Source organism: Melanotaenia boesemani, chromosome 9 (assembly GCF_017639745.1).
Source record: "Melanotaenia boesemani isolate fMelBoe1 chromosome 9, fMelBoe1.pri, whole genome shotgun sequence".
In the NCBI taxonomy this organism is placed as follows: domain Eukaryota; kingdom Metazoa; phylum Chordata; class Actinopteri; order Atheriniformes; family Melanotaeniidae; genus Melanotaenia; species Melanotaenia boesemani.
Window position 1 is genome coordinate 37,102,592 of NC_055690.1, and position 26,845 is coordinate 37,129,436.

At 46.4% G+C, this 26,845-nt stretch overlaps 1 protein-coding gene and 1 long non-coding RNA gene across 4 annotated transcripts in view; both read left to right on the forward strand.

Moving 5' to 3' along the window:
* The first annotated feature begins 2,861 nt into the window (after positions 1-2,861).
* Positions 2,862-26,845, forward strand: part of rnpepl1 (arginyl aminopeptidase like 1) — a 43,592-nt gene continuing 19,608 nt past the window's right edge. For 2 of the 3 annotated variants that reach the window (XR_006011499.1, XR_006011498.1), the window contains exons 1-2: positions 2,862-4,270; positions 11,503-11,643. Coding sequence is in view for 1 of the 3 variants with exons in the window: in XM_041994374.1 (XP_041850308.1) it covers positions 3,782-4,270; positions 11,503-11,643 (630 nt within the window). In the remaining 2 variants the exon portion in view is untranslated. The remainder of the gene's footprint in view (positions 4,271-11,502; positions 11,644-26,845) is intronic. The other variant, XM_041994374.1, reaches the window with a different exon arrangement.
* On the forward strand, positions 5,688-11,487 carry LOC121645734. Its single transcript, XR_006011500.1, has 3 exons — positions 5,688-5,765; positions 9,701-9,702; positions 11,398-11,487. It is a non-coding gene; the product is annotated as an uncharacterized LOC121645734 (long non-coding RNA).

Genomic DNA, 26,845 nt, shown 5'->3' on the forward strand with positions numbered 1-26,845 from the left:
TCATCATCATCGTTATCATCATCATCACCATCATCGTTATCATCATCATCGTTAATTTCATCATCGTTATCATTATCATCATTGTTAAAAGCATCATCATCATCATCGTTATCATCATCATCATTGTTAAAAGCATCATCATCATCATCATCATCACCATCATCAACAGCATTATCATTATCATCACCATCGTCATCATCGTTATCATCATCATCACCATCATCATCAGCATTATCATTATCATCACCATCGTCATCATCGTTATCATCATCATCACCATCATCATCAGCATTATCATTATCATCACCATCATCATCATCGTTATCATCATCATCACCATCATCATCACCATCATCATCATCGTTATCATCATCATCATCAGTCACTGGCTGGAAATATCTTTATTTAACCTCATAATCACCTCTGAATGAATGAATGAAATTAAAATAAAAGTAAATTCAAGAAGCTTTTTTGACCTGTCAATCACACCTCAACATGACCTCCTACCTATCAACACCTCAACATGACCTCCTACCTATCAACACCTCAACATGACCCCCTACCTATCAACACCTTAACATGACCCCCTACCTATCAACACCTCAACATGACCTCCTACCTATCAACACCTTAACATGACCTCCTACCTATCAACACCTCAACATGACCTCCTACCTATCAACACCTCAACATGACCTCCTACCTATCAACACCTCAACATGACCTCCTACCTATCAACACCTTAACATGACCTCCTACCTATCAACACCTCAACATGACCCCCTACCTATCAACACCTCAACATGACCTCCTACCTATCAACACCTCAACATGACTTCCTACCTATCAACACCTTAACATGACCTCCTACCTATCAACACCTCAACATGACCCCCTACCTATCAACACCTCAACATGACCTCCTACCTATCAACACCTCAACATGACCCCCTACCTATCAACACCTTAACATGACCTCCTACCTATCAACACCTCAACATGACCTCCTACCTATCAACACCTTAACATGACCTCCTACCTATCAACACCTCAACATGACCTCCTACCTATCAACACCTCAACATGACCTCCTACCTATCAACACCTTAACATGACCCCCTACCTATCAACACCTTAACATGACCCCCTACCTATCAACACCTTAACATAACCTCCTACCTATCAACACCTTAACATGACCCCCTACCTATCAACACCTTAACATGACCCCCTACCTATCAACACCTCAACATGACCCCCTACCTATCAACACCTCAACATGACCTCCTACCTATCAACACCTCAACATGACCCCCTACCTATCAACACCTTAACATGACCTCCTACCTATCAACACCTCAACATGACCCCCTACCTATCAACACCTCAACATGACCTCCTACCTATCAACACCTCAACATGACCCCCTACCTATAAACACCTTAACATGACCTCCTACCTATCAACACCTCAACATGACCTCCTACCTATCAACACCTTAACATGACCTCCTACCTATCAACACCTCAACATGACCTCCTACCTATCAACACCTCAACATGACCTCCTACCTATCAACACCTTAACATGACCCCCTACCTATCAACACCTTAACATGACCCCCTACCTATCAACACCTTAACATAACCTCCTACCTATCAACACCTTAACATGACCCCCTACCTATCAACACCTTAACATGACCCCCTACCTATCAACACCTCAACATGACCCCCTACCTATCAACACCTCAACATGACCTCCTACCTATCAACACCTCAACATGACCCCCTACCTATCAACACCTTTACATGACCCCCTACCTATCAACACCTTAACATGACTTCCTACCTATCAACACCTCAACATGACCTCCTACCTATCAACACCTCAACATGACCTCCTACCTATCAACACCTCAACATGACCTCCTACCTATCAACACCTTAACATGACCCCCTACCTATCAACACCTTAACATGACCCCCTACCTATCAACACCTTAACATAACCTCCTACCTATCAACACCTTAACATGACCCCCTACCTATCAACACCTTAACATGACCCCCTACCTATCAACACCTCAACATGACCCCCTACCTATCAACACCTCAACATGACCTCCTACCTATCAACACCTCAACATGACCCCCTACCTATCAACACCTTTACATGACCCCCTACCTATCAACACCTTAACATGACTTCCTACCTATCAACACCTCAACATGACCTCCTACCTATCAACACCTCAACATGACCTCCTACCTATCAACACCTCAACATGACCCCCTACCTATCAACACCTTAACATAACCTCCTACCTATCAACACCTTAACATGACCTCCTACCTATCAACACCTTAACATGACCTCCTACCTATCAACACCTTAACATAACCTCCTACCTATCAACACCTCAACATGACCTCCTACCTATCAACACCTTAACATAACCTCCTACCTATCAACACCTCAACATGACCTCCTACCTATCAACACCGTAACATAACCTCCTACCTATCAACACCTTAACATGACCTCCTACCTATCAACACCTCAACATAACCTCCTACCTGTCAATCACACCTCAACATGACCAGCTACCTGTTTACCAAAGTGGGAACCAAACCCTGTTTTACACAGCAAAATAAATAATTCAGAAACACATTGTCCTGATAATTTATTTAATTTATACATGAAAAATCTGGGAAAAGTTAAGGATAGAAAATTCATGACAAAAAAAAGAAATTCTAAAATGTCATTTAAGTTTCTATTTATTTATTTTACCACCTTTAACCTGAATGAACAGTGGATGGATCCAGCCCCCGATGGCCTGCTCTGGTTGCCCCGCTGACCGCCCCGGCTCTCTCCGCCTCCACAGCGCCCTCTTGCGGCTTGTGGAAACTTTCTTCGCGCTGTAGTTACTTCCTGTTTTGTCCGGAGTGGAGTCTTTCTGTCCTCTCGGTCCTCCGGTGCTGTGTCTCGTGTTTGTGTCGGTGGGCTCCCTGTCCTCTGTATCGGTGTCCACGGACTCACCGCCCACTTATCGAACCTTTGAGGGGGAGTTGGAATCGGCGAGCCGGGAGCAGCGCAGGGCGCCGGGCAGAGCCCCGCAGGAGGGGCCGGTGTCCGACTGGTTGCGGCGTCCTGATGGATTTTACTTAATGTTTGTCCTCTGGAGCTAACGTAATGCTCTTTGCGGGTTAATCAGTCAGGGTGCTGATTAGCCGGCTCTGCTAACCAAGTTAGTTTAACTAGTTACCTTAGTTCCGGCTGGTTTGACCTCTAACTCGGGTTGTTTTTAAAGCTTTTCAGGCTAAAGATGCTAATTGAGCGGCTAGCTGCGCGTGCACGCCGCAGAAAACCGGGGTTCTAGTTTGTTCTGAAAAGCTCGTGAATGTGACCCAACCATTTTCTCCGGTTAACGGTCCGAACTGAGTCAAGCTGGGTTAAAAGTTTAACTCAAGATTATTAGACTGGAAATGTGAACTGGTTCGGTTCTGGTCCAGTAGCAGATTAAAGGATTTGTTCCGGTTCTGATACAAAACCGGTTCAGATTAGTGGGTTTTTAAACTGGACTTTAGAAGTTGTTTAACCGGTTTCAGGATCAATCTGAACTGGATTTTAAAAGCCCAGCTGGTTTCAGACCTGATCGGACCCGGTCTTTCCTGTGAAGATGGTCCGGATCAGTCCTGAACTTTAAAGTCCTGTTCTGCTTTCCGTTGATGTAGTTAGCCCAGGTCTAAGTGGGGTAAGGTCCCAGGTTTAGCTCGCCATGGCAGAGCTCCACCAGAGTCCTACCTCACTTTGCTGCTGCCGAAAGTCCCTGCCGGTCTCTGGGGGCCGGTGCATCGGGGACTCCAACCAGCCCTCGGTGGGTCCAGGACCCAGGACCCCACAGTGTCCTCTGGTGGATGTGGCTTCAGTCTCAAACTTCAGGTGCTTCCAGCTGCATCACTTCCACCTGGACCTGTGGCTGAACTTTGCAATGAAAGAGATGAGTGGCTGGTTGGTTCTGGACCTGGTCCCGGTCCAGACAGGGGTCTACACCCTCATCCTGGACTCCCACCCCTCCCTTTTAATCCACTCCATAGACTGCAAGGTCCCCGGACACGGGCAGGAGGACCCTGTCTCCCTGACGTACCGGGTCGACCCGTTCACAGAGTACGGCTCGTCGCTCAGCATCACTCTGCCGACCACGGCAGTGAGACCAGAACGGATGATCCAGATCACCGTCCGCTACACAACCACGGATGGCCCTGCGGTAAGTTCCTCCTCTGTCTGCATGTTGGGGTCTGTCCCCTAAAACTGGTTCCAGACCCATCTTTTTTGCATTTAGACTAGTTTCAGAATTAATTTAGACTATTTTCAGACTAGATTTAGACTAGTTTCAGACTGGATTTAGACTAGTTTCTGACTAGATTTAGACTAGTTTCAGACTAGATTTAGACTAGTTTCAGACTAGATTTAGACTAGTTTCAGACTGGATTTAGACTAGTTTCAGAATTAATTTAGACTATTTTCAGACTAGATTTAGACTAGTTTCAGATTAGATTTAGACTAGTTTCAGACTGGATTTAGACTAGTTTCAGAATTAATTTAGACTATTTTCAGACTAGATTTAGACTAGTTTCAGACTGGATTTAGACTAGTTTCAGACTAGATTTAGACTAGTTTCAGACTAGATTTAGACTAGTTTCAGACTAGATTTAGACTAGTTTCAGACTGGATTTAGACTAGTTTCAGACTGGATTTAGACTAGTTTCAGAATTAATTTAGACTAGTTTCAGACTAGATTTAGACTAGTTTCAGATTAGATTTAGACTAGTTTCAGACTAGATTTAGACAAGTTTCAGACTAGATTTAGACTAGTTTCAGACTGGATTTAGACTAGTTTCAGACTGGATTTAGACTAGTTTCAGACTAGATTTAGACTAGTTTCAGACTAGATTTAGACTAGTTTCAGACTGGATTTAGACTAGTTTCAGAATTAATTTAGACTATTTTCAGACTAGATTTAGACTAGTTTCAGATTAGATTTAGACTAGTTTCAGACTAGATTTAGACAAGTTTCAGACTAGATTTAGACTAGTTTCAGACTGGATTTAGACTAGTTTCAGACTAGATTTAGACTAGTTTTAGACTAGTTTCAGACTAGATTTAGACTAGTTTCAGACTGGATTTAGACTAGTTTCAGAATTAATTTAGACTATTTTCAGACTAGATTTAGACTAGTTTCAGACTGGATTTAGACTAGTTTCAGACTGAATTTAGACTAGTTTCAGAATTAATTTAGACTATTTTCAGACTGAATTTAGACTAGTTTCAGACTAGATTTAGACTGTTTTCAGACTGGATTTAGACTAGTTTCAGACTGGATTTAGACTAGTTTCAGACTGGATTTAGACTAGTTTCAGACTAGATTTAGACTAGTTTCAGACTGGATTTAGACTAGTTTCAGACTAGATTTAGACTAGTTTCAGACTAGATTTAGACTAGTTTCAGACTAGATTTAAACTAGTTTCAGACTAGATTTAGAGTAGTTTCAGACTGGATTTAGACTATTTTCAGACTGGATTTAGACTAGTTTCAGACTGGATTTAGACTATTTTCAGACTGAATTTAGACTAGTTTCAGACTAGATTTAGACTAGTTTCAAACTGGATTTAGACTATTTTCAGACTGAATTTAGACTAGTTTCAGACTAGATTTAGACTAGTTTCAGACTAGATTTAAACTAGTTTCAGACTAGATTTAGAGTAGTTTCAGACTGGATTTAGACTATTTTCAGACTGGATTTAGACTAGTTTCAGACTGGATTTAGACTATTTTCAGACTGAATTTAGACTAGTTTCAGACTAGATTTAGACTAGTTTCAGACTGGATTTAGACTATTTTCAGACTGAATTTAGACTATTTTCAGACTGGATTTAGACTGTTTTCAGACCGGATTTAGACTATTTTCAGACTGAATTTAGACTAGTTTCAGACTAGATTTAGAGTAGTTTCAGACTAGATTTAGACTAGTTTCAGACTAGATTTAGACTAGTTTCAGACTGGATTTAGACTATTTTCAGACTGAATTTAGACTAGTTTCAGACTAGATTTAGACTAGTTTCAGACTGGATTTAGACTATTTTCAGACCGGATTTAGACTAGTTTCAGACTGAATTTAGACTAGTTTCAGACTAGAATTAGGCTAGTTTCAGACTGGATTTAGACTAGTTTCAGACTAGATTTAGACTATTTTCAGACTGGATTTAGACTAGTTTCAGACTGAATTTAGACTAGTTTCAGACTGAATTTAGACTAGTTTCAGACTGAATTTAGACTAGTTTCAGATTAGATTTAGACTAGTTTCAGACTGGATTTAGACTAGTTTCAGACTAGATTTAGACTAGTTTCAGACTGAATTTAGACTAGTTTCAGACTGGATTTAGACTAGTTTCAGACTAGTTTCAGACTGGATTTAGACTAGTTTCAGACTAGATTTAGACTATTTTCAGACTGGATTTAGACTAGTTTCAGACTGAATTTAGACTAGTTTCAGACTGAATTTAGACTAGTTTCAGATTAGATTTAGACTAGTTTCAGACTAGATTTAGACTAGTTTCAGACTGGATTTAGACTAGTTTCAGACTGGATTTAGACTAGTTTCAGACTAGATTTAGACTAGTTTCAGACTGAGTTTAGACTAGTTTCAGACTGAGTTTAGACTAGTTTCAGACTGGATTTAGACTAGTTTCAGACTGAATTTAGAGTAGTTTCAGACTGAATTTAGACTAGTTTCAGACTAGATTTAGACTAGTTTCAGACTAGATTTAGACTAGTTTCAGACTGGATTTAGACTAGTTTCAGACTAGACTTGGACTAGTTTCAGACTGGATTTAGACTAGTTTCAGACTAGAGTTAGACTAGTTTCAGACTGAATTTAGACTAGTTTCAGACTGAATTTAGACTAGTTTCAGACGAGGTTTAGACTAGTTTCAGACTGGATTTAGACTAGTTTCAGACTAGATTTAGACTATTTTCAGACTGAATTTAGACTAGTTTCAGACTAGTTTCAGACTAGTTTCTGACTAGATTTAGGCTAGTTTCAGACTGGATTTAGACTAGTTTCAGACTGAATTTAGACTAGTTTCAGACTGAATTTAGACTAGTTCCAGACTAGATTTAGACTAGTTTCAGACTGGATTTAGACTAGTTTCAGACTAGATTTAGACTAGTTTCAGACTGGATTTAGACTAGTTTCAGACTAGATTTAGACTAGTTTGATGATGATGATGATGATGTTGATGAAGATGACAACGTGATGATGGTGACAATGATGATGAAGATGATGGCGGTGACCATGATGATGAAGATGATGAAGACGACATTGATGATGGTGATGATGGTGATGATGGTGACGATGATGAAGCTGACATTGATGATGGTGACGATGATGACTATGATGGTGTGGATGGTGATGACGATGATGATGATGATGGCGATGATGGTGATGACGATGGTGATGACGATGATGATGATGGTGATGAGGGCGATGATGATGATGGTGATGGTGATGACGATGGTGATGACGATGATGACAATGACGATGATGATGGCGATGATGATGATGGTGATGACGATGATGGTGATGAGGGCGATGATGATGATGGTGATGACGATGGTGATGACAATGACGATGATGATGGCGATGGTGATGGTAATGAGGGCGATGATGACGATGGTGACGATGATGATGATGATGATGGCGATGATGATGATGACGATGATGATGATGGTGATGATGATGATGATGGTGATGAGGGCGATGATGATGACGGTGACGATGATGATGGTGATGATGATGATGGTGACGATGATGATGATGATGGCGGTGATGATGATGGTGATGACGATGGTGATGATGATGATGATGGTGATGAGGGCGATGATGACGATGGTGACGACGATGATGATGATGGCGGTGATGATGATGGTGATGACGATGGTGATGATGATGATGGCGATGATGATGATGGTGATGAGGGCGATGATGACGATGATGATGATGACGATGATGATGATGGTGACGATGAAGGTGATGATGACGACGATGATGATGGTGATGATGACGATGATGATGATGGTGATGAGGGCGATGATGATGGTGACGATGATGATGATGATGGCGATGGTGATGATGATGATGGTGATGATGATGGCGATGGTGATGATGATGGTGATGATGGTGATGAGGGTGATGATGATGACGATGGCGATGATGATGATGGTGATGAGGGTGATGGTGACGATGATGGTGATGATGACGATGGTGATGAGGGTGATGGTGATGACGATGACGATGGTGACGATGATGGTGATGATGATGATGATGGTGACGATGATGATGATGATGGCGAGGGTGATGACGGTGACGATGATGATGGTGATGAGGGTGATGATGATGATGATGGCGATGGTGATGACGATGGTGACGATGATGATGGTGATGAGGGTGATGATGATGACGATGGTGACGATGATGATGGCGATGATGATGGTGATGATGGTGATGAGGGTGATGGTGATGACGATGGTGACGATGATGGTGATGATGATGACGATGATGATGATGGTGACGATGATGATGACGATGACGATGGTGACGATGATGATGGTGATGAGGGTGATGATGATGGCGATGGTGATGACGATGATGATGGTGACGATGAGGGTGATGATGATGATGGTGATGAGGGTGACGATGACGATGGTGACGATGATGATGGTGATGAGGGTGATGATGATGATGATGGCGATGGTGATGACGATGATGATGGTGACGATGAGGGTGATGATGATGATGGTGATGAGGGTGACGATGACGATGGTGACGATGATGATGGTGATGAGGGTGATGATGATGATGATGGCGATGGTGATGACGATGATGATGGTGACGATGAGGGTGATGATGATGAGGGTGATGATGACGATGGTGACGATGATGATGATGATGATGGTGGTGATGATGACGATGTGGGCTGAGGCGCGGTGCTCTCTGTGCTACTTCCTGTGTGGACTGCAGCTGTTGGCTGAGTGGCGTTCTAGTGAACTACAGGCGGCGTCTGCAGCAAACTTCAACTTCCAGATTTATCAAAGCGAGCGCACGCACGTCCTCCACCTGTTTGTTTATAAACCAGAACCAACTCTAAAGCGGCGCAGGTGAGGGACGCCTTGCCCCGCCCACGTGAGGGACGCCTTGCCCCGCCCACATGGTGGCTATAAATGTTCAGGTGGACGCCTGTAACACATGTTCATCACATCATTTCCATGGTGGCTCGGGAGGGAAAAAGAGGGAAGAAGAGGAATTTTTCGGGGTGTGAGACAGAGATCCTGATGGACCGCGTTGGAAAAGGTAAAAATGTTTAACTGGTGGACACGGTGAGGACGTTACTGGTGTCAGAAAGACAGAATAGTGGCAGCAGGTGGAGACGCTGTCATCACAGTGTAAGAAGGAAGAACCACCAGAGGAGTCAGAACGTACGGATGGATATCTCAGTCGGTAGAACATCTGTCTGTCATGCAGGAGACTGAAGTTCGATTCCCAGAGTGGAGAAAAGTATCTGCTAAATGACAGTAATGATGCCAGGAATTTGTTTTAATTTATAAAATGAACATGTACAGAAACATCTGAGACTGGTAGCCGTTTATTTAGTGTTAAATAATATTTCTTTTAGTTCCTGGGTGGGCGGGGCTCCAGCTGGGTGGGCGGGGCAAAGGGACACCATCACCGCTATTAACCAGGTGGACAAGGAGTTGCAGGAGATAAAGACGTGTGGACAGAAATGAGGACAACAATAAAAAGCTTTGTGTAAGAATAAATAAATAAATCCTCCTCTACGTGTTTCCTAAGTGTTGCATCACTTCTAGACCTCCAGCCTCCAGTCTGGTCCCGCTCTGCTGGGTCTAGGATGAAGGACTGAAGCTACTTTCCGCCTGTTCTTTTACTGACTGCTACATGCTGGCAGCAGACTGGCTCCTTATTTATCTGGATGGTTTTATAACATGAAGTTTTGTTCCACAATGACAGAACATGTTTTAGTGGTTGAGCTTCTTATTAACATCTTCTCCCTTTTTCCTGGAAACCCTGGTTTTCCTGGAAACCCTGGTTTTCCTGGAAACCCTGGTTTTCCTGGAAATCCTGGTTTTCCCGAGCGTGGCTCTTAGGAGGATAAATATGGAATGTGTCTTTATTCATGTCTACAAACAGCTTTAAAATCTAACATGTGGTGTGGAAGGTAATAGTGGATTGTGTACAAATGTCTCACATTTCACATCATTTCCTGGTTTTATTCTGGACCGTTGGTGTCGCCGCTTCCTGTTTTTCTAGATTTTGTACGTCGGCTTTAGAGGCCTCTGGTCTGCAGAAATGGAGGCTGCTTTAAATGTGGGGTTAACAAAAGTGGCCGTGTCCTAAAGCTCTACAGTCATCAAGGAACGCAAAGATGTCAGGTGTGATGGTCAGCACGAGGTCATCTGGCTCGGGAGGAAAGCCTTTGTTCACGCAGCTCCTTTCACTTGGAAGATGTTGCAGAAAGACTGGAAACTGGCTGAGTTGTTGCCTTTAAATGCCTCAATAGTGTGCAGTTGTTTTTCATGACCAGTTTTATACACAGCTCAACAAAATAAAAGGAACACTTAACACGGTGTAACTCCAAGTCAGTCACACTTGTGTGAAATCAAACTGTCCACTTAGAAACAACACTGATAGCATGAGGCGGAGTCTACACCCACACAAGTAGCTCAGGTAGTGCAGCTCATCCAGGATGGCTCATCAATGCGAGCTGTGGCCAGAAGGTTTGCTGTGTCTGTCAGCGTCGTGTCCAGAGCATGGAGGCGCTACCAGGAGACAGGCCTGTACATCAGGAGACGTGGAGGAGGCCGTAGGAGGACAACAACCCAGCAGCAGGACCCTACCTCCACCTTTGTACAAGGAGGACCAGGAGGAGCACTGCCAGAGCCCTGCAACATGACCTCCAGCAGGCCACAGATGTGCATGTGTAGCTCAAACAGCATGCCTTTGCAAGCACTCTGGTGCAGTTCTGTCCGTTCTGAACATGCTGGGAATCAGTTTGGGGAACGGATTTCCTCGATGGCGGGCTGCACCTCTTGTCGACAGCTTAACTGAGGTGTTTGAGCTCCTGGGCTCCACAGCAGCGTGGGAGCCATGTTGCTACATGGTAGCCTGCTGCATTTCCATCCATCTTTTTGACCTTTGCTCATACTATCGAGCTAGCTAGCGCTGGGGTTAATGGCTGATCCTGGTGGTGGGAGCACCTTTTGCTTTTGTTAATTTCCTCAAATTGAACCTTGTGGTTGTTCTGCAGGTGACCTCGACAGAATCGTCCTTTCTGAACCCAAAGATCAAGCTGCTGCTCTTCCTCCTTATTCTGGAAGAAAAAGACCCCGTCGGTGTGACCCAACTGTTTGTGTGTCTGTCCTCAGATCTGGTGGCTGGACTCAGAGCTGACCTGTGGACAGTCTCGTCCTCTGGTCTTCACTCAGGGACACTCGGTCTGTAACCGGTCCTTCTTCCCCTGCTTCGACACACCTGCTGTGAAGAGCACGTACACAGCCACGGTCCGGGTGAGTCATCACACGATCCAATCAACCGACCCGCGATCAGCCGACCCGCGATCAGCCGACCCGCGATCAGCCGACCCGCGATCAGCTGATCTGAGATCAGCTGTGAAAACTGGATGTTTTACATACAAGAAGGAAAACTGGAGGAAAAAAAGAGAAACAAAGGAAACTTGATGAAAAGACAAAAAACTGGTTAAACATGGAAAATAAATTCAGTTAAAAACTTCAAACAAACAGAAAACCATGAAACCTCCAAAAAGTTTGAGTTAGGTTTTTAAAATTAAGTAAAAATAAATAAAAATTTAATAAGAACTTTTTTAAATTTAAATAAACTAATTTATAAATGATCAAAATATTTTATGAAAACGTAAAAAAAACGCTTGGAACGCTGCAGAGTATTTTTCCTCCGGTGTTCCTCAGTTCAGGGATTCAGGTTTTATTATGAAGAAAATCTTCCCCTGGGGGGAAGGTGCTGTTTTGGGGGTGGGGAGTGGGGGACTGGGGCGGGGTGGGGGGGGGTGGGGGCCTGGCTCGTGTCTCCTCGCCTCCTGGCTGGGGCTGTCCCCCCGCGGCGTGGGGTGGCGGGAGGATGGTGGTGGGGGGATGGTGTTTGTTTGTGTGTGTGTGTGTATGTGGGGGGGGGGGGGGAGAGTGGTGTGTGTGTGGGGGGATGGGTGGTGGGGGGATGGTGTTTGTTTGTGTGTGTGTGTGTATGTGGGGGGGGGGGGGAGAGTGGTGTGTGTGTGGGGGGATGGGTGGTGGAGGGATGGTGTGTGTGTGTGGGAGGGTGGGGTGTGTGGAGGTGGATGTGTGGTGTGTGGGAGGGGGGGTGGTGTGGGTGTGGGAGGATGAATGGTGGAGGGATGGTGTATGTGGGGGAGGATGGGGTATGTGTGGGAGAATGTATGGTGCAGGGAGGGGGAGTGTGTGGGAGGATGGATGGTGGAAGAATGGTGTGTGTGCAGGAGGATGGATGGTGTATGGGAGGGAGGATGGTGTGTGTGTGGGGGAGTGGTGTATGTTTAGGGAGAGTGGGTGATGGAGGGGTGGTGTGTGTGTGTGTGGGAGGATGGGGTACGTGAAGGTGGATGTTTGGTGTAGGAGAGGGAGGACGGTGTATGTGTAGGAGAATGATGTATGTGTGGGAGGATGGGTAGTGGAAGGATGGTGTGTGTGTGTGTGTGTGGGAGGTGTGAAGGTGGAGGATGGTGTATGTGTGGGAGGATGAGTGGTGGAGGGATGATGTGTGTGTGGGAGGATGGGGTAGGTGTGGGAGAGTGTATGGTGGAAGGATGGTGAGTGTGTGGGAGGATGGATGGTGGAAGGATGGTGTGTGTGTGGAAGGATGGATGGTGGAAGGATGGTGTGTGTGTGTGGGAGGACAGAGTATGTAAGGGTTGGATGGTGTATGTGTGGGAGGATGAATGGAGGAGTGGAAGGAGAGTGTGTGTGTTTGTGTGTGTTGGTCTGGGGGGGGGGGGGGGCAGGACTGGTTCTCGGGGTGTGCGGCTGGGCGCTGGGGTGTGGGGCTGGCCTCTGGCGGTGGCCGTCTGGGCGGGCCGGGTCCCCCCGGGTGGCGTGCTGGCCCTCGGCCTGTGGGGGTGGGGGGTGTCCCTGCGCTCCTGGGCCCGGGCCCTCTGCCCCGTCTGTCCCGGGCGGCCGGTGCCCGGGGGGGTCGGGGACTGCTGGCCTCGGCCTGCCGGGGCCGGTGCCCTGTGTCCGCGGGGCGGCTCCTGATGGGGTCTCCTGCTGCTGCCTTCCTGGGCGGGCGAGTGGTCGTCTCTGTGGACCGGTCGGGATCTGTAGCCTACGGGGGGGCTGGTGGCCTGGGTCTCGGGACCGCTGGCCTGACTCTGGCCTCTGTTCAAGTGAGGTGGCATCTGCATGATCACTCTGCATGGTCACTCCTTCCTGAACGTCTCCACACAGTCTTTGAGTCGCCGTGTGGCCGAGTTCTCCAGCACATCCACACAGGTTTCTCTGCGCGTGTTCTTGAATACAGCAGTTTCACTTATATCTATTATCATATTTTTTTTCTTTTTTAGGGTCCGAGCCATACAAAGTATGGCAAGGCCCTATTGTTTCTGCTATGTTTATTAGGGTCCGAGCCATACAAAGTATGGCAAGGCCCTATTGTTTCTGCTATGTTTATTAGGGTCCGAGCCATACGAAGTATGGCAAGGCCCTATTGTTCCTGAAATGTTTATTAGGGTCCGAGCCATACGAAGTATGGAAGGACCCTATTGTGGTTGAAATGTTTATTATTATTTTTCTAAGCATTTCGACCTCAAATTTGACCCCCTAAACACCCATGAAAAGTTGTGAAATTTGGCACACACATCAAGCCTGGTGAAAAATTCGATATTCTAAAGTCCGCATAGAATTCAATGCAAAATTGCCTCAACAGCGCCACCTAGAGACACCAAAAATCCCCAAATGAATGGGGTCCCAAAAGTCTACTTCGACGTAGGAACACGAAACTCGGCACACACGTGTAACACCCCGAGTCGAGCAAAAAAGTCAATAAAACACCTGTTGCCATGGAAACGGGGTGCCCGCCATCTTGGCGTGTGCGGCCATTTTTTTTGCCATTTTTTGCACTTTACACACATCGTATTTGAACGAACTAGTCTGAGGGGATTCGTGCGACTGACTCCAAACTTGGTAGGAAGCTTCCTGACAAGTTGGGGACCAAACGCTATTCAAAACTTTCTAATAGCAGAAAGCATGTTACCGTGGCAACCGACGGAAAAACGCCTTCTCGCCATGAAACACGGTTTGCTCATATCTCCATAGAAATAGATGGGATCTGCACCAAAGTTCACAGTATTCATACGTGTCACACCCCAGGTCCAGCAAAGAAGTCAATCGAACAACTGTTGCCATGACAACGGCGTGCCCGCCATCTTGGATTTCATTTCCATTTGAACGAACTAGTCTGAGGGGATTCGTGCGACCGACTCCAAACTTGGTGGGAACCTTCCTGACAAGTTGGGGACCAAACGCTATTCAAATCTTTCTAATAGGAGAAAGCGTGTAACCGTGGCAACCGACGGAATAAGCCTTCTCGCCATGAAACACGGTTTGCTCATATCTCCATAGGAATACACGGGAACTGCACCAAACTTGACAGGATTCATACTAGTTGGGTCCCTAACGCATTGCACCACCTGTTGTCATGGCAACATCGGGTGGCGGGGTCCAGGACGCTCGGACCCGATGGATGCCGCTTGCGGCTTTAATTATTATTAGGGTCCGAGCCATACAAAGTATGGCAAGGCCCTATTGTTTCTGCTATGTTTATTATTCTCCTTCTCCTCCTCCTCCTAAGCATTTCGACGCCAAATTTGACCCCCTAAACACCCATGAAAAGTTGTGAAACTTGGCACACACGTCAAGCCCGGCGAAAATCGGATAATATAAGGTCCGCATACTATTCAATGCAAAATTGGCTCAACAGCGCCACCTAGAGTCACCAAAAATCACCACATGAATGGGGCCCAGGAAGTCTACTTCAACGTAGGAAGACGAAACTCGGCACACACGTGTACCACCCCGTGTTGACCAAAAACCTCAATGTAACACCTGTCGCCATGGCAACGGGGCGCCCGCCATCTTGGCGTGTGTGGCCATTTTTTCGCCATTTTTTGCACTTTAGACACATCGTATTTGAACGAACTAGTCTGAGGGGATTCGTGCGATTGACTCCAAACTTGGTGGGAAGCTTCCTGACAAGTTGGGGACCAAACGCTCCTCAAATCTCTCTAATAGCAGAAAGCGTGTTACCGTGGCAACCGACCGAAAAACGCCTTCTCGCCATGAAACACGGTTTGCTTATATCTCCATAGAAATAGATGGGATCTCCACCAAACTTGACAGTATTCATACGTGTCACACCCCAAGTCCAGCAAAGAAGTCAATCGAACACCTGTTGTCATGGCAACGGGGTGGCCGCCATCTTGGATTTCATTGCCATTTGAACGAACTAGTCTGAGGGGATTCGTGCGACCGACTCCAAACTTGGTGGGGACCTTCCTGACAAGTTGGGGACCAAACGCTCCTCAAATCTTTCTAATAGGAAAAAGCCTGTAACCGTGGCAACCGACGGAAAAGCCTTCTCGCCATGAAACACGGTTTGCTCATATCTCCATAGCAATACTTGGGAACTGCACCAAACTTGACAGTATTCATACTTGTTGGGTCCCTAACGCATTACAACACCTGTTGTCATGGCAACATAGCATGTTAGCTAGAAAATTAGCATGCTAGGAAAAAATGCTAACTAAGTATATCAACATTTCAGATTTGCAGCTGGGTGTTTTACCATGTTAACTATGATGTTACCAGGTTACCTACCATGCTAGGAAAAGGCTTAGGACACGGGTGGCGGGGTCCAGGCCGCTCGGACCCGATGGATGCCGCTTGCGGCTTTAATTAGGGTCCGAGCCATACGAAGTATGGCAAGGCCCTATTGTTCCTGAAATGTTTATTATTAGGGTCCGAGCCATACGAAGTATGGCAAGGCCCTATTGTTCCTGAAATGTTTATTATTATTATTATTATTATTCTTCTAAGAACTTTGAGCCCAAATATCACCCTCTAAACACCCATGAAAGTTGTGAAACTGGGCACACACCTCAAGCCCGGTGAAAATTGAAATACTGTAAGGTCCGCATACACGTCAATGTAAAATTGGCTCAACAGCGCCCCTAGACACCCCAAAAATCCCCAATTGAATGGGGTCCCAAAAGTCTACTTCCACGTAGGAACACGAAACTCGGCACACACGTGTAACAGCCCGAGTCGAGCAAAAAAGTCAATAAAACACGTGTTGCCATGGCAACGGGGTGCCCGCCATCTTGGCGTGTACGGCCATTTTTGGACCATTTTTTGCACTTTACACACATCCTATTTCAACGAACTAGTCTGAGGGGATTCGTGCGACTGACTCCAAACTTGGTGGGGACCTTCCTGACAAGTTGGGGACCAAACGCTCCTCAAATCTCTCTAATAGGAAAAAGCGTGTTACCGTGGCAACCTTGGCAAAACGCCTTCTCGCCATGAAACACGGTTTGCTTATATCTCCATAGGAAAACATTGGAACTGTACCAAACTTGACAGGATTCATACTTGTTGGGTCCCTAACGCATTACAACACCTGTTGTCATGGCAACATAGCATGTTAGCTAGCAAATTAGCATGCTAGGAAAAAATGCTAACTAAGTATATCAACATTTCAGCTGGGTGTTTTACCATGTTAACTATGATGTTACCAGGTTACCTACCATGCTAGGAAAAGGTTTAGGACACGGGTGGCGGGGTCCAGGCCGCTCGGACCCGATGGATGCCGCTTGCGGCTTTAATTAGGGTCCGAGCCATACAAAGTATGGCAAGGCCCTATTGTTCCTGAAATGTTTATTATTGTTCTCCTTCTCCTTCTAAGCATTTCGAGCCTAAATATCACCCCCTAAACACCCATGAAAAGTTGTGAAATTTGGCACACACATCAAGCCCGGTGAAAAATTTCATATTCTAAAGTCCGCATTGACTTCAATGCAAAATCGGCTCAACAGCGCCACCTAGACTCACCAAAAATCACCACATGAATGGGGTCCCGAACGTCTACTTCGACGTAGGAACACGAAACTCGGCACACACGTGTAACACCCTGAGTCGACCAAAAAACTCAATAGAACATCTGTTGCCATGGCAACAGGGTGCCCGCCATCTTGGCGTGTACGGCCATTTTTTTGCCATTTTTTGCACTTTACACACATCGTATTTGAACGAACTAGTCTGAGGGGATTCGTGCGATTCACTCCAAACTTGGTGGGAAGCTTCCTGACAAGTTGGGGACCAAACGCTCCTCAAATCTTTCTAATAGCAGAAAGCGTGTTACCGTGGCAACCGACAGAAAAACACCTTCTCGCCATGAAACACGGTTTGCTTATATCTCCATAGAAATAGATGGGATCTCCACCAAACTTGACAGTATTCATACGTGTGACACCCCAAATCCAGCAAAGAAGTCAATCAAACACCTCTTACCATGGCAACGGGTCGCCCGCCATCTTGGATTTCACTGCCATTTGAACGAACTAGTCTGAGGGGAATGGTCCGACCGACTCCAAACTCGGTGGGGACCTTCCTGACAAGTTGGGGACCAAACGCTCCTCAAATCTTTCTAATAGCAGAAAGCGTGTTACCGTGGCAACCGATGGAAAAAGACCTCGCCATTAAACACGGTTTGCTCATATCTCCACAGAAATAGATGGGAACTGCACCAAACTTGACAGGATTCATACCTGTGACACCCCAAGTCCAGCAAAGAAGTCAATAGAACACCTGTTGCCATGGCAATGGACTGCCCGCCATCTTGGATTTCACTCACATTTTAACAAACTAGTCTGAGGGGATTCGTGCCACTGACTCCAAACTTGGTGGGAAGCTTCCTAATAAGTTGGGGACCAAACGCTCCTCAAATCTTTCTAATAGGAAAAAGCGTGTAACCGTGGCAACAGACGGAAAAATGCCCTCGCCATGAAACACGGTTTGCTTATATCTCCATAGGAATACATGGGATCTGCACCAAACTTGACAGGATTCATACTTGTGACACCCCAAGTCCAGCAAAGAAGTCAATCGAACACCTGTTGCCATGGCAACGGGGTGGCCGCCATCTTGGATTTCACTGCCATTTGAACGAACTAGTCTGGGGGGGATTCGTGCGACTGACTCCAAACTTGGTGGGAACGTTACTGACAAGTTGGGGACCAAACGCTATTCAAATCTTTCTAATAGGAGAAAGCCTGTAACCGTGGCAACCGACGGAAAAAGCCTTCTCGCCAGGAAACATGCTTTGCTTAGATCTCCATAACAATACGTGGGATCTGCACCAAACTTGACAGGATTCATACTTGTTGGGTCCCTAACGCATTACACCACCTGTTGTCATGGCAACATAGCATGTTAGCTAGCAGAATTAGCATGCAAGCAAAAAATCCTAACTAGGTATTTCAACGTTTCAGATTCTCAGCTACGTGTTTTACCATGTCACCTACCATGTTACCAGGCTACCTACCATGCTAGGAACAGGTGTATGAGACGGGTGGCGGGGTCCAGGACGCTCGGACCCGATGGATGCCGCTTGCGGCTTTATTAGGGTCCGAGCCATACAAAGTATGGCAAGGCCCTATTGTTCCTGAAATGTTTATTATTATAGTTCTCCTTCTAAGCGCTTCGAGGCCAAATTTCACCCCCTAAACACCCATGAAAAGTTGTGAAACTTGGCAGACACCTCAAGTCCGGTGAAAATCGCGATATCATAAGGTCCGCATACACTTCAATGCAAAAGTGGCTCAACAGCGCCACCTACAAAAAATAAATTACCCCCAATATAATGGGGACCCAAATGTCTACTTCGACGCAGGAACACGAAACTCGGCACACACGTGTAACACCCCGAGTCGAGCAAAAAAGTCAATCGGACATCTGTTGCCATGGCAACGTGACGCCCGCCATCTTGCCGTGTGCGGCCATTTTTTTGCCATTTTTTTGCACTTTACACACATCGTATTTGAACGAACTAGTCTGAGGGGATTCGTGCGACTGACTCCAAACTTGGTGGAAAGCTTCCTGACAAGTTGGGGACCAAACGCTCCTCAAAACTTTCTAATAGCAGAAAGCGTGTTGCCGTGGCAACCGACGGAAAAACACCTTCTCGCCATGAAACACGGTTTGCTCATATCTCCATACAAATACATTTGATCTGCACCAAAGTTCACAGTATTCATACATGTCACACCCCAAGTCCAGCAAAGAAGTCAATCGAACACCTGTTGTCATGGCAACGGGGTGGCCGCCATCTTGGATTTCATTGCCATTTGAACGAACTAGTCTGAGGGGATTCGTGCGACCGACTCCAAACTTGGTGGGGACCTTCCTGAAGAGTTGGGGACCAAACGCTCCTCAAATCTTTCTAATAGGAGAAACCGTGTTACCGTGCCAACCGACGGAAAAACCCTTCTCGCCATGAAACACGGTTTGCTTATATCTCCACAGAAATACGTGGGATCTGCACCAAAGTTCACAGGATTCATACCTGTCACATCCCAAGTCCAGCAAAGAAGTCAATCAAACACCTGTTGCCATGGCAACGGGGTGCCCGCCATCTTGGATTTCTCTGACATTTCAACGAACTAGTCTGAGGGGATTCGCGCGACTGGCTCCAAACTTGGTGGGAAGCTTCCTGACAAGTTGGGGACCAAACGCTCCTCAAATCTTTCTAATACCAGGAAGCGTGTTACCGTGGCAACTGATGGAAAATGACCTTGCCATGAAACACGGTTTACTTATATCTCCATAGGAATACGTGGGATCTGCACCAAACTTGACAGGATTCATACTTCTGACACCCCAAGTCCAGCATTGATGTCAATAGAACACTTGTTGCCATGGCAACGGACTGCCCGCCATCTTGGATTTCACTCCCATTTTAACAAACTAGTCTGAGGGGATTCGTGCGACTGACTCCAAACTTGGTGGGAAGCTTCCTGACAAGTTGGGGACCAAACGCTCCTCAAATCTTTCTAATAGGAAAAAGCTTGTAACCGTGGCAAACGACGGAAAAATGCCCTCGCCATGAAACACGGTTTGCTTATATCTCCATTGGAATATGAGGGATCTGCACCAAACTTGACAGGATTCATACAGGTTTGGTCCTTAACGCATTGCAGCACCTGTTGTCATGGCAACATCGGGTGGCGGGGTCCAGGCAGCTCGGACCCGATGGATGCCGCTTGCGGCTTTAATTATTATTATTATTATTCTTCTAAGAACTTTGAGCCCAAATATCACCCTCTAAACACCCATGAAAAGTTGTGAAACTTGGCACACACCTCAAGCCCGGTGAAAATTGAAATACTGTAAGGTCCGCATACACGTCAATGTAAAATTGGCTCAACAGCGCCCCCTAGACACCCCAAAATTCCCCAATTGAATGGGGTCCCAAAAGTCTACTTCCACGTAGGAACACGAAACTCGGCACACACGTGTAATAGCCCGAGTCGAGCAAAAAAGTCAATAAAACACGTGTTGCCATGGCAACGGGGTGCCCGCCATCTTGGCGTGTACGGCCATTTTTGGACCATTTTTTGCACTTTACACACATCCTATTTCAACGAACTAGTCTGAGGGGATTCGTGCGACTGACTCCAAACTTGGTGGGGACCTTCCTGACAAGTTTGGGACCAAACGCTCCTCAAATCTTTCTAATAGGAAAAAGCGTGTTACCGTGGCAACCTTGGCAAAACGCCTTCTCGCCATGAAACACGGTTTGCTTATATCTCCATAGGGAGACATTGGAACTGTACCAAACTTGACAGGATTCATACTTGTTGGGTCCCTAACGCATTACAACACCTGTTGTCATGGCAACATAGCATGTTAGCTAGCAAATTTGCATGCTAGGAAAAAATGCTAACTAAGTATATCAACATTTCAGCTGGGTGTTTACCATGTTAACTATGATGTTACCAGGTTACCTACCATGCTAGGAAAAGGTTTAGGACACGGGTGGCGGGGTCCAGGCCGCTCGGACCCGATGGATGCCGCTTGCGGCTTTAATTAGGGTCCGAGCCATACAAAGTATGGCAAGGCCCTATTGTTTCTGCTATGTTTATTATTATTCTCCTTCTCCTCCTAAGCATTTCGACGCCAAATTTGACCCCCTAAACACCCATGAAAAGTTGTGAAACTTGGCACACACGTCAAGCCCGGCGAAAATCGGATATTCTAAGGTCCGCATACTATTCAGTGCAAAATTGGCTCAACAGCGCCACCTACAGTCACCAAAAATCACCACATGAATGGGGAACAGGAAGTCTACTTCAACGTAGGAAGACGAAACTCGGCACACACGTGTACCACCCCGTGTTGACCAAAAAACTCAATGTAACACATGTTGCCATGGCAACGGGGTGCCCGCCATCTTGGCGTGTGCGGCCATTTTTTTGCCATTTTTTCCACTTTACACACATCGTATTTGAACGAACTAGTCTGAGGGGATTCGTGCGATTGACTCCAAACTTGATGGGAAGCTTCCTGACAAGTTGGGGACCAAACGCTCCTCAAATCTTTCTAATAGCAGAAAGCATGTTACCGTGGCAACAGACGGAAAAACCCCTTCTCGCCATGAAACACGGTTTGCTTATATCTCCATAGAAATAGATGGGATCTCCACCAAACTTCACAGTATTCATACGTGTGACACCCCAAGTACAGCAAAGAAGTCAATCAAACACCTGTTACCATGGCAACGGGTCGCCCGCCATCTTGGATTTCACTGCCATTTCAACGAACTAGTCTGAGGGGAATGGTCCAACCGACTCCAAACTCGGTGGGGACCTTCCTGACAAGTTGGGGACCAAACGCTCCTCAAATCTTTCTAATAGCAGAAAGCGTGTTACCGTGGCAACCCATGGAAAAAGACCTCGCCATTAAACACGGTTTGCTCATATCTCCATAGAAATACGTGGGATCTGCACCAAACTTGATAGGATTCATACTTGTGACACCCCAAGTCCAGCAAAGAAGTCAATAGAACACTTGTTGCCATGGCAACGGGGTGCCCGCCATCTTGGATTTCACTGCCATTTTAACGAACTAGTCTGAAGGGATTCGTGCGACTGACTTCAAACTTGGTGGGAAGCTTCCTGACAAGTTGGGGACCAAACGCTCCTCAAATCTTTCTAATAGGAAAAAGCGTGTAACCGTGGCAACCGACGGAAAAATGCCCTCGCCATGAAACACTGTTTGCTTATATGTCCATAGGAATACGTGGGATCTGCACCAAACTTGACAGGATTCATACTTGTGACACCCCAAGTCCAGCATTGATGTCAATAGAACACCTGTTGCCATGGCAACGGACTGCCCGCCATCTTGGATTTCACTGCCATTTTAACGAACTACTCTAAGGGGATTCGTACGACTGACTCCAAACTTGGTGGGAAGCTTCCTGACAAGTTGGAGACCAAACGCTCCTCAAATCTTTCTAATAGGAGAAAGCGTGTTACCGTGGCAACCGACAGAAAACGCCTTCTCGCCATGAAACACGGTTTGCTTATATCTCCACAGGAATGAATGGGAACTGCACCAAACTTGACAGTATTCACACACGTTGGGTCCTTAACGCGTTACACCACCTGTTGTCATGGTGACATCGGGTGGCGGGGTCCAGGCAGCTCGGACCCGATGGATGCCGCTTGCGGCTTTAATTATTATTATACTTCTAAGCACTTCGAGGCCAAATTTGACCCCCTTAACACCCATGAAAAGTTGTGAAACTTGGCACACAGGTCAAGCCCGGCGAAAATTGCAATATTCTTAGGTCCTCATACACTTCAATGCAAAATTGGCTCAACAGCGCCACCTAGAGTCACCAAAAATCACCACATGAATGGGGCACAGGAAGTCTACTTTAACGTAGGAAGACGAAACTCGGCACACACGTGTACCACCCCGAGTCAAGCAAAAAAGTCAATGAAACAGCTGTTGCCATGGCAATAGGGCACCCGCCATCTTGGCGTGTGCGGCCATTTTTTTCCCATTTTTTGCACTTTACACACATCGTATTTGAATGAACTAGTCTGAGAGGATTCGTGCGACCGACTCCAAACTTGGTGGGAACCTTCCTGACAAGTTGGGGACCAAACGCTCCTCAAATCTTTCTAATAGGAAAAAGCGTGTAACCGTGGCAACCGACGGAAATATGCCCTCGCCATGAAACACGGTTTGCTCATATCTCCATGGAAATACATCGGATCTGCACCAAACCTGACAGGATTCATACACGTTGGGTCCTTAACGGATTACAGCACCTGTTGTCATGGCGACATCGGGTGGCGGGGTCCAGGCAGCTCGGACCCGATGGATGCCGCTTGCGGCTTTAATTATTATTATACTCCTAAGCATTTCGACCCCAAATTTGACCCCCTAAACGCCCATGAAAAGTTGTGAAACTTGGCACACACATCAAGCCCGGCGAAAAATTTCATATTCTAAGGTCCACATACATTTCAATGCAAAAGTGGCTCAACAGCGCCCCCTAGACACCCCAAAAATCCCCAAATGAATGGGGTCCCAAAAGTCTACTTCGACGTGGGAACACGAAACTCGGCACACACGTGTACCACCCCGAGTCGACCACAAAACTCAATAGAACACCTGTTGCCATGGCAACGGGCCGCCCGCCATCTTGGTGTGTGCGGCCATTTTATGCACTTTACACACATCGCATTTGAACGAACTAGTCTGAGGAGATTTGTGCGACAGACTCCAAACTTGGTGGGAAGCTTCCTGACAAGTTGGGGACCAAACGCTCCTCAAAACTTTCTAATAGCAGAAAGCGTGTTACCGTGGCAACCGACGGAAAAACGCCTTCTCGCCATGAAACACGGTTTGCTCATATCTCCATGGAAATAGATGGGATCTGCACCAAACTTGACAACATTCATACGTGTCACACCCGAAGTCCAGCAAAGAAGTCAATCGAACACCTGTTGCCATGGCAACGGGGTGGCCGCCATCTTGGATGTCACTGACATTTGAATGAACTAGTCTGAGAGGGTTCATCCGACTGACTCCAAACTTGGTGGGGACCTTCCTGACCAGATGGGGATCAAACGCTCCTCAAATCTTTCTAATAGGAAAAACCGTGTTACCGTGGCAACACACGAAATATGACCATCTCGCCATGAAACACGGTTGCTTATATCTCCATAGAAATTCAAGGGATCTGCACCAAACTTGCCAGTATTCATACGTGTCACAACCCAACGCCAACAAAGAAGTCAATTGAACACCTGTTGCCATGGCAATGGGGTGGCCGCCATCTTGGATTTCACTGCCATTTGAACTAACTAGTCTGGGGGGAATGGTCCGACCGACTCCAAACTCGGTGGGGACCTTCCTGACAAGTTGGGGACCAAACGCTCCTCAAATCTTTCTAATAGCAGAAAGCGTGTTACCGTGGCAACCGATGGAAAAAGACCTCGCCATTAAACACGGTTTGCTCATATCTCCACAGAAATAGATGGGATCTGCACCAAAGTTCACAGTATTCATACGTGTTGGGTCCCTAACACATTACAACACCTGTTGTCATGGCAACATAGCATGTTAGCTAGCAAATTTGCATGCTAGGAAAAAATACTAACTAAGGATATCAACATTTCAGATTTTCAGCTGGGTGTTTTCCCATGTTAACTATGATGTTATCAGGTTTCCTACCATGCAAGGAAAAGGTGTAGGACACGGGTGGCGGGGTCCAGGCAGCTCGGACCCGATGGATGCCGCTTGCGGCTTTAATTAGGGTCCGAGCCATACGAAGTATGGCAAGGCCCTATTGTGGTTGAAATGTTTATTCTACTCCGTTCTTCTTCTAAGCGCTTCGACCCCAAATATGACCCCCTAAACACCCATGAAAAGTTGTGAAACTTGGCACACACGTCAAGCTCGGCGTAACTCGGATATGATAAGGTCCGCATACACTTCAATGCAAAAACGGCTCAACAGCGCCACCTACAGTCACCAAAAATCACCACATGAATGGGGCCCAGGAAGTCTACTTCAACGTAGGAAGACGAAACTCGCCACACACGTGCAACACCCCGAGATGACCAAAAAACTCAATGTAACACCTGTCGCCATGGCAACGGGGCGCCCGCCATCTTGGCGTGTGCGGCCATTTTTTTCCCATTTTTTGCACTTTACACACATCGCATTTGAACGAACTAGTCTGAGGGGATTCGTGCGACTGACTCCAAACTTGGTGGGAAGCTTACTGAGAAGTTGGGGACCAAACGCTCCTCAAATCTTTCTAATAGCAGAAAGCGTGTTACCGTGGCAACCAACGGAAAAACGCCTTCTCGCCATGAAACATGGTTTGCTCATATCTCCATAGAAATACGTGGGATCTGCACCAAACTTCACAGGATTCATACGTGTGACACCCCAAGTCCAGCAAAGAAGTCAATTGAACACCTGTTGCTATGGCAACGGGGTGCCCGCCATCTTGGATTTCACTGCTATTTGAACGAACTAGTCTGAGAGGATTCGTGCGATTGACTCCAAACTTGGTGGGAAGCTTCCTTACAAGTTGGGGATCAAACGCTCCTCAAATCTTTCTAATAGGAAGAAGCGTGTAACCGTGGCAACTGATGGAAAATGACCTCGCCATGAAACACGGTTTGCTTATATCTCCATAGGAATACGTGGGACCTGCACCAAACTTGACAGGATTCATACTTGTGACACCCCAAGTCCAGCATTGATGTCAATTGAACACCTGTTGCCATGGCAACGGGGTGGCCGCCATCTTGGCTTTCACTGCCATTTGAACGAACTAGTCTGGGGGGGATCGTCCGACTGACTCCAAACTTGGTGGGGTCCTTCCTGACAAGTTGGGGACCAAACGCTCCTCAAATCTCTCTAATAGGAAAAAGCGTGTTACTGTGGCTAACGACGGAAAACGCCTTCTCGCCATGAAACACGGTTTGCTTATATCTCCACAGGAATAAATGGGAACTGCACCAAACTTGACAGGATTCATACTTGTTGGGTCCTCAACGCGTTACACCACCTGTTGTCATGGCGACATCGGGTGGCGGGGTCCAGGGAGCTCGGACCCGATGGATGCCGCTTGCGGCTTTAATTATTAGGGTCCGAGCCATACAAAGTATGGCAAGGCCCTATTGTTTCTGCTATGTTTATTATTCTCCTTCTCCTCCTCCTCCTAAGCATTTCGACGCCAAATTTGACCCCCTAAACACCCATGAAAAGTTGTGAAACTTGGCACACACGTCAAGCCCGGCGAAAATCGGATAATATAAGGTCCGCATACTATTCAATGCAAAATTGGCTCAACAGCGCCACCTAGAGTCACCAAAAATCACCACATGAATGGGGCCCAGGAAGTCTACTTCAACGTAGGAAGACGAAACTCGGCACACACGTGTACCACCCCGTGTTGACCAAAAACCTCAATGTAACACCTGTCGCCATGGCAACGGGGCGCCCGCCATCTTGGCGTGTGTGGCCATTTTTTCGCCATTTTTTGCACTTTAGACACATCGTATTTGAACGAACTAGTCTGAGGGGATTCGTGCGATTGACTCCAAACTTGGTGGGAAGCTTCCTGACAAGT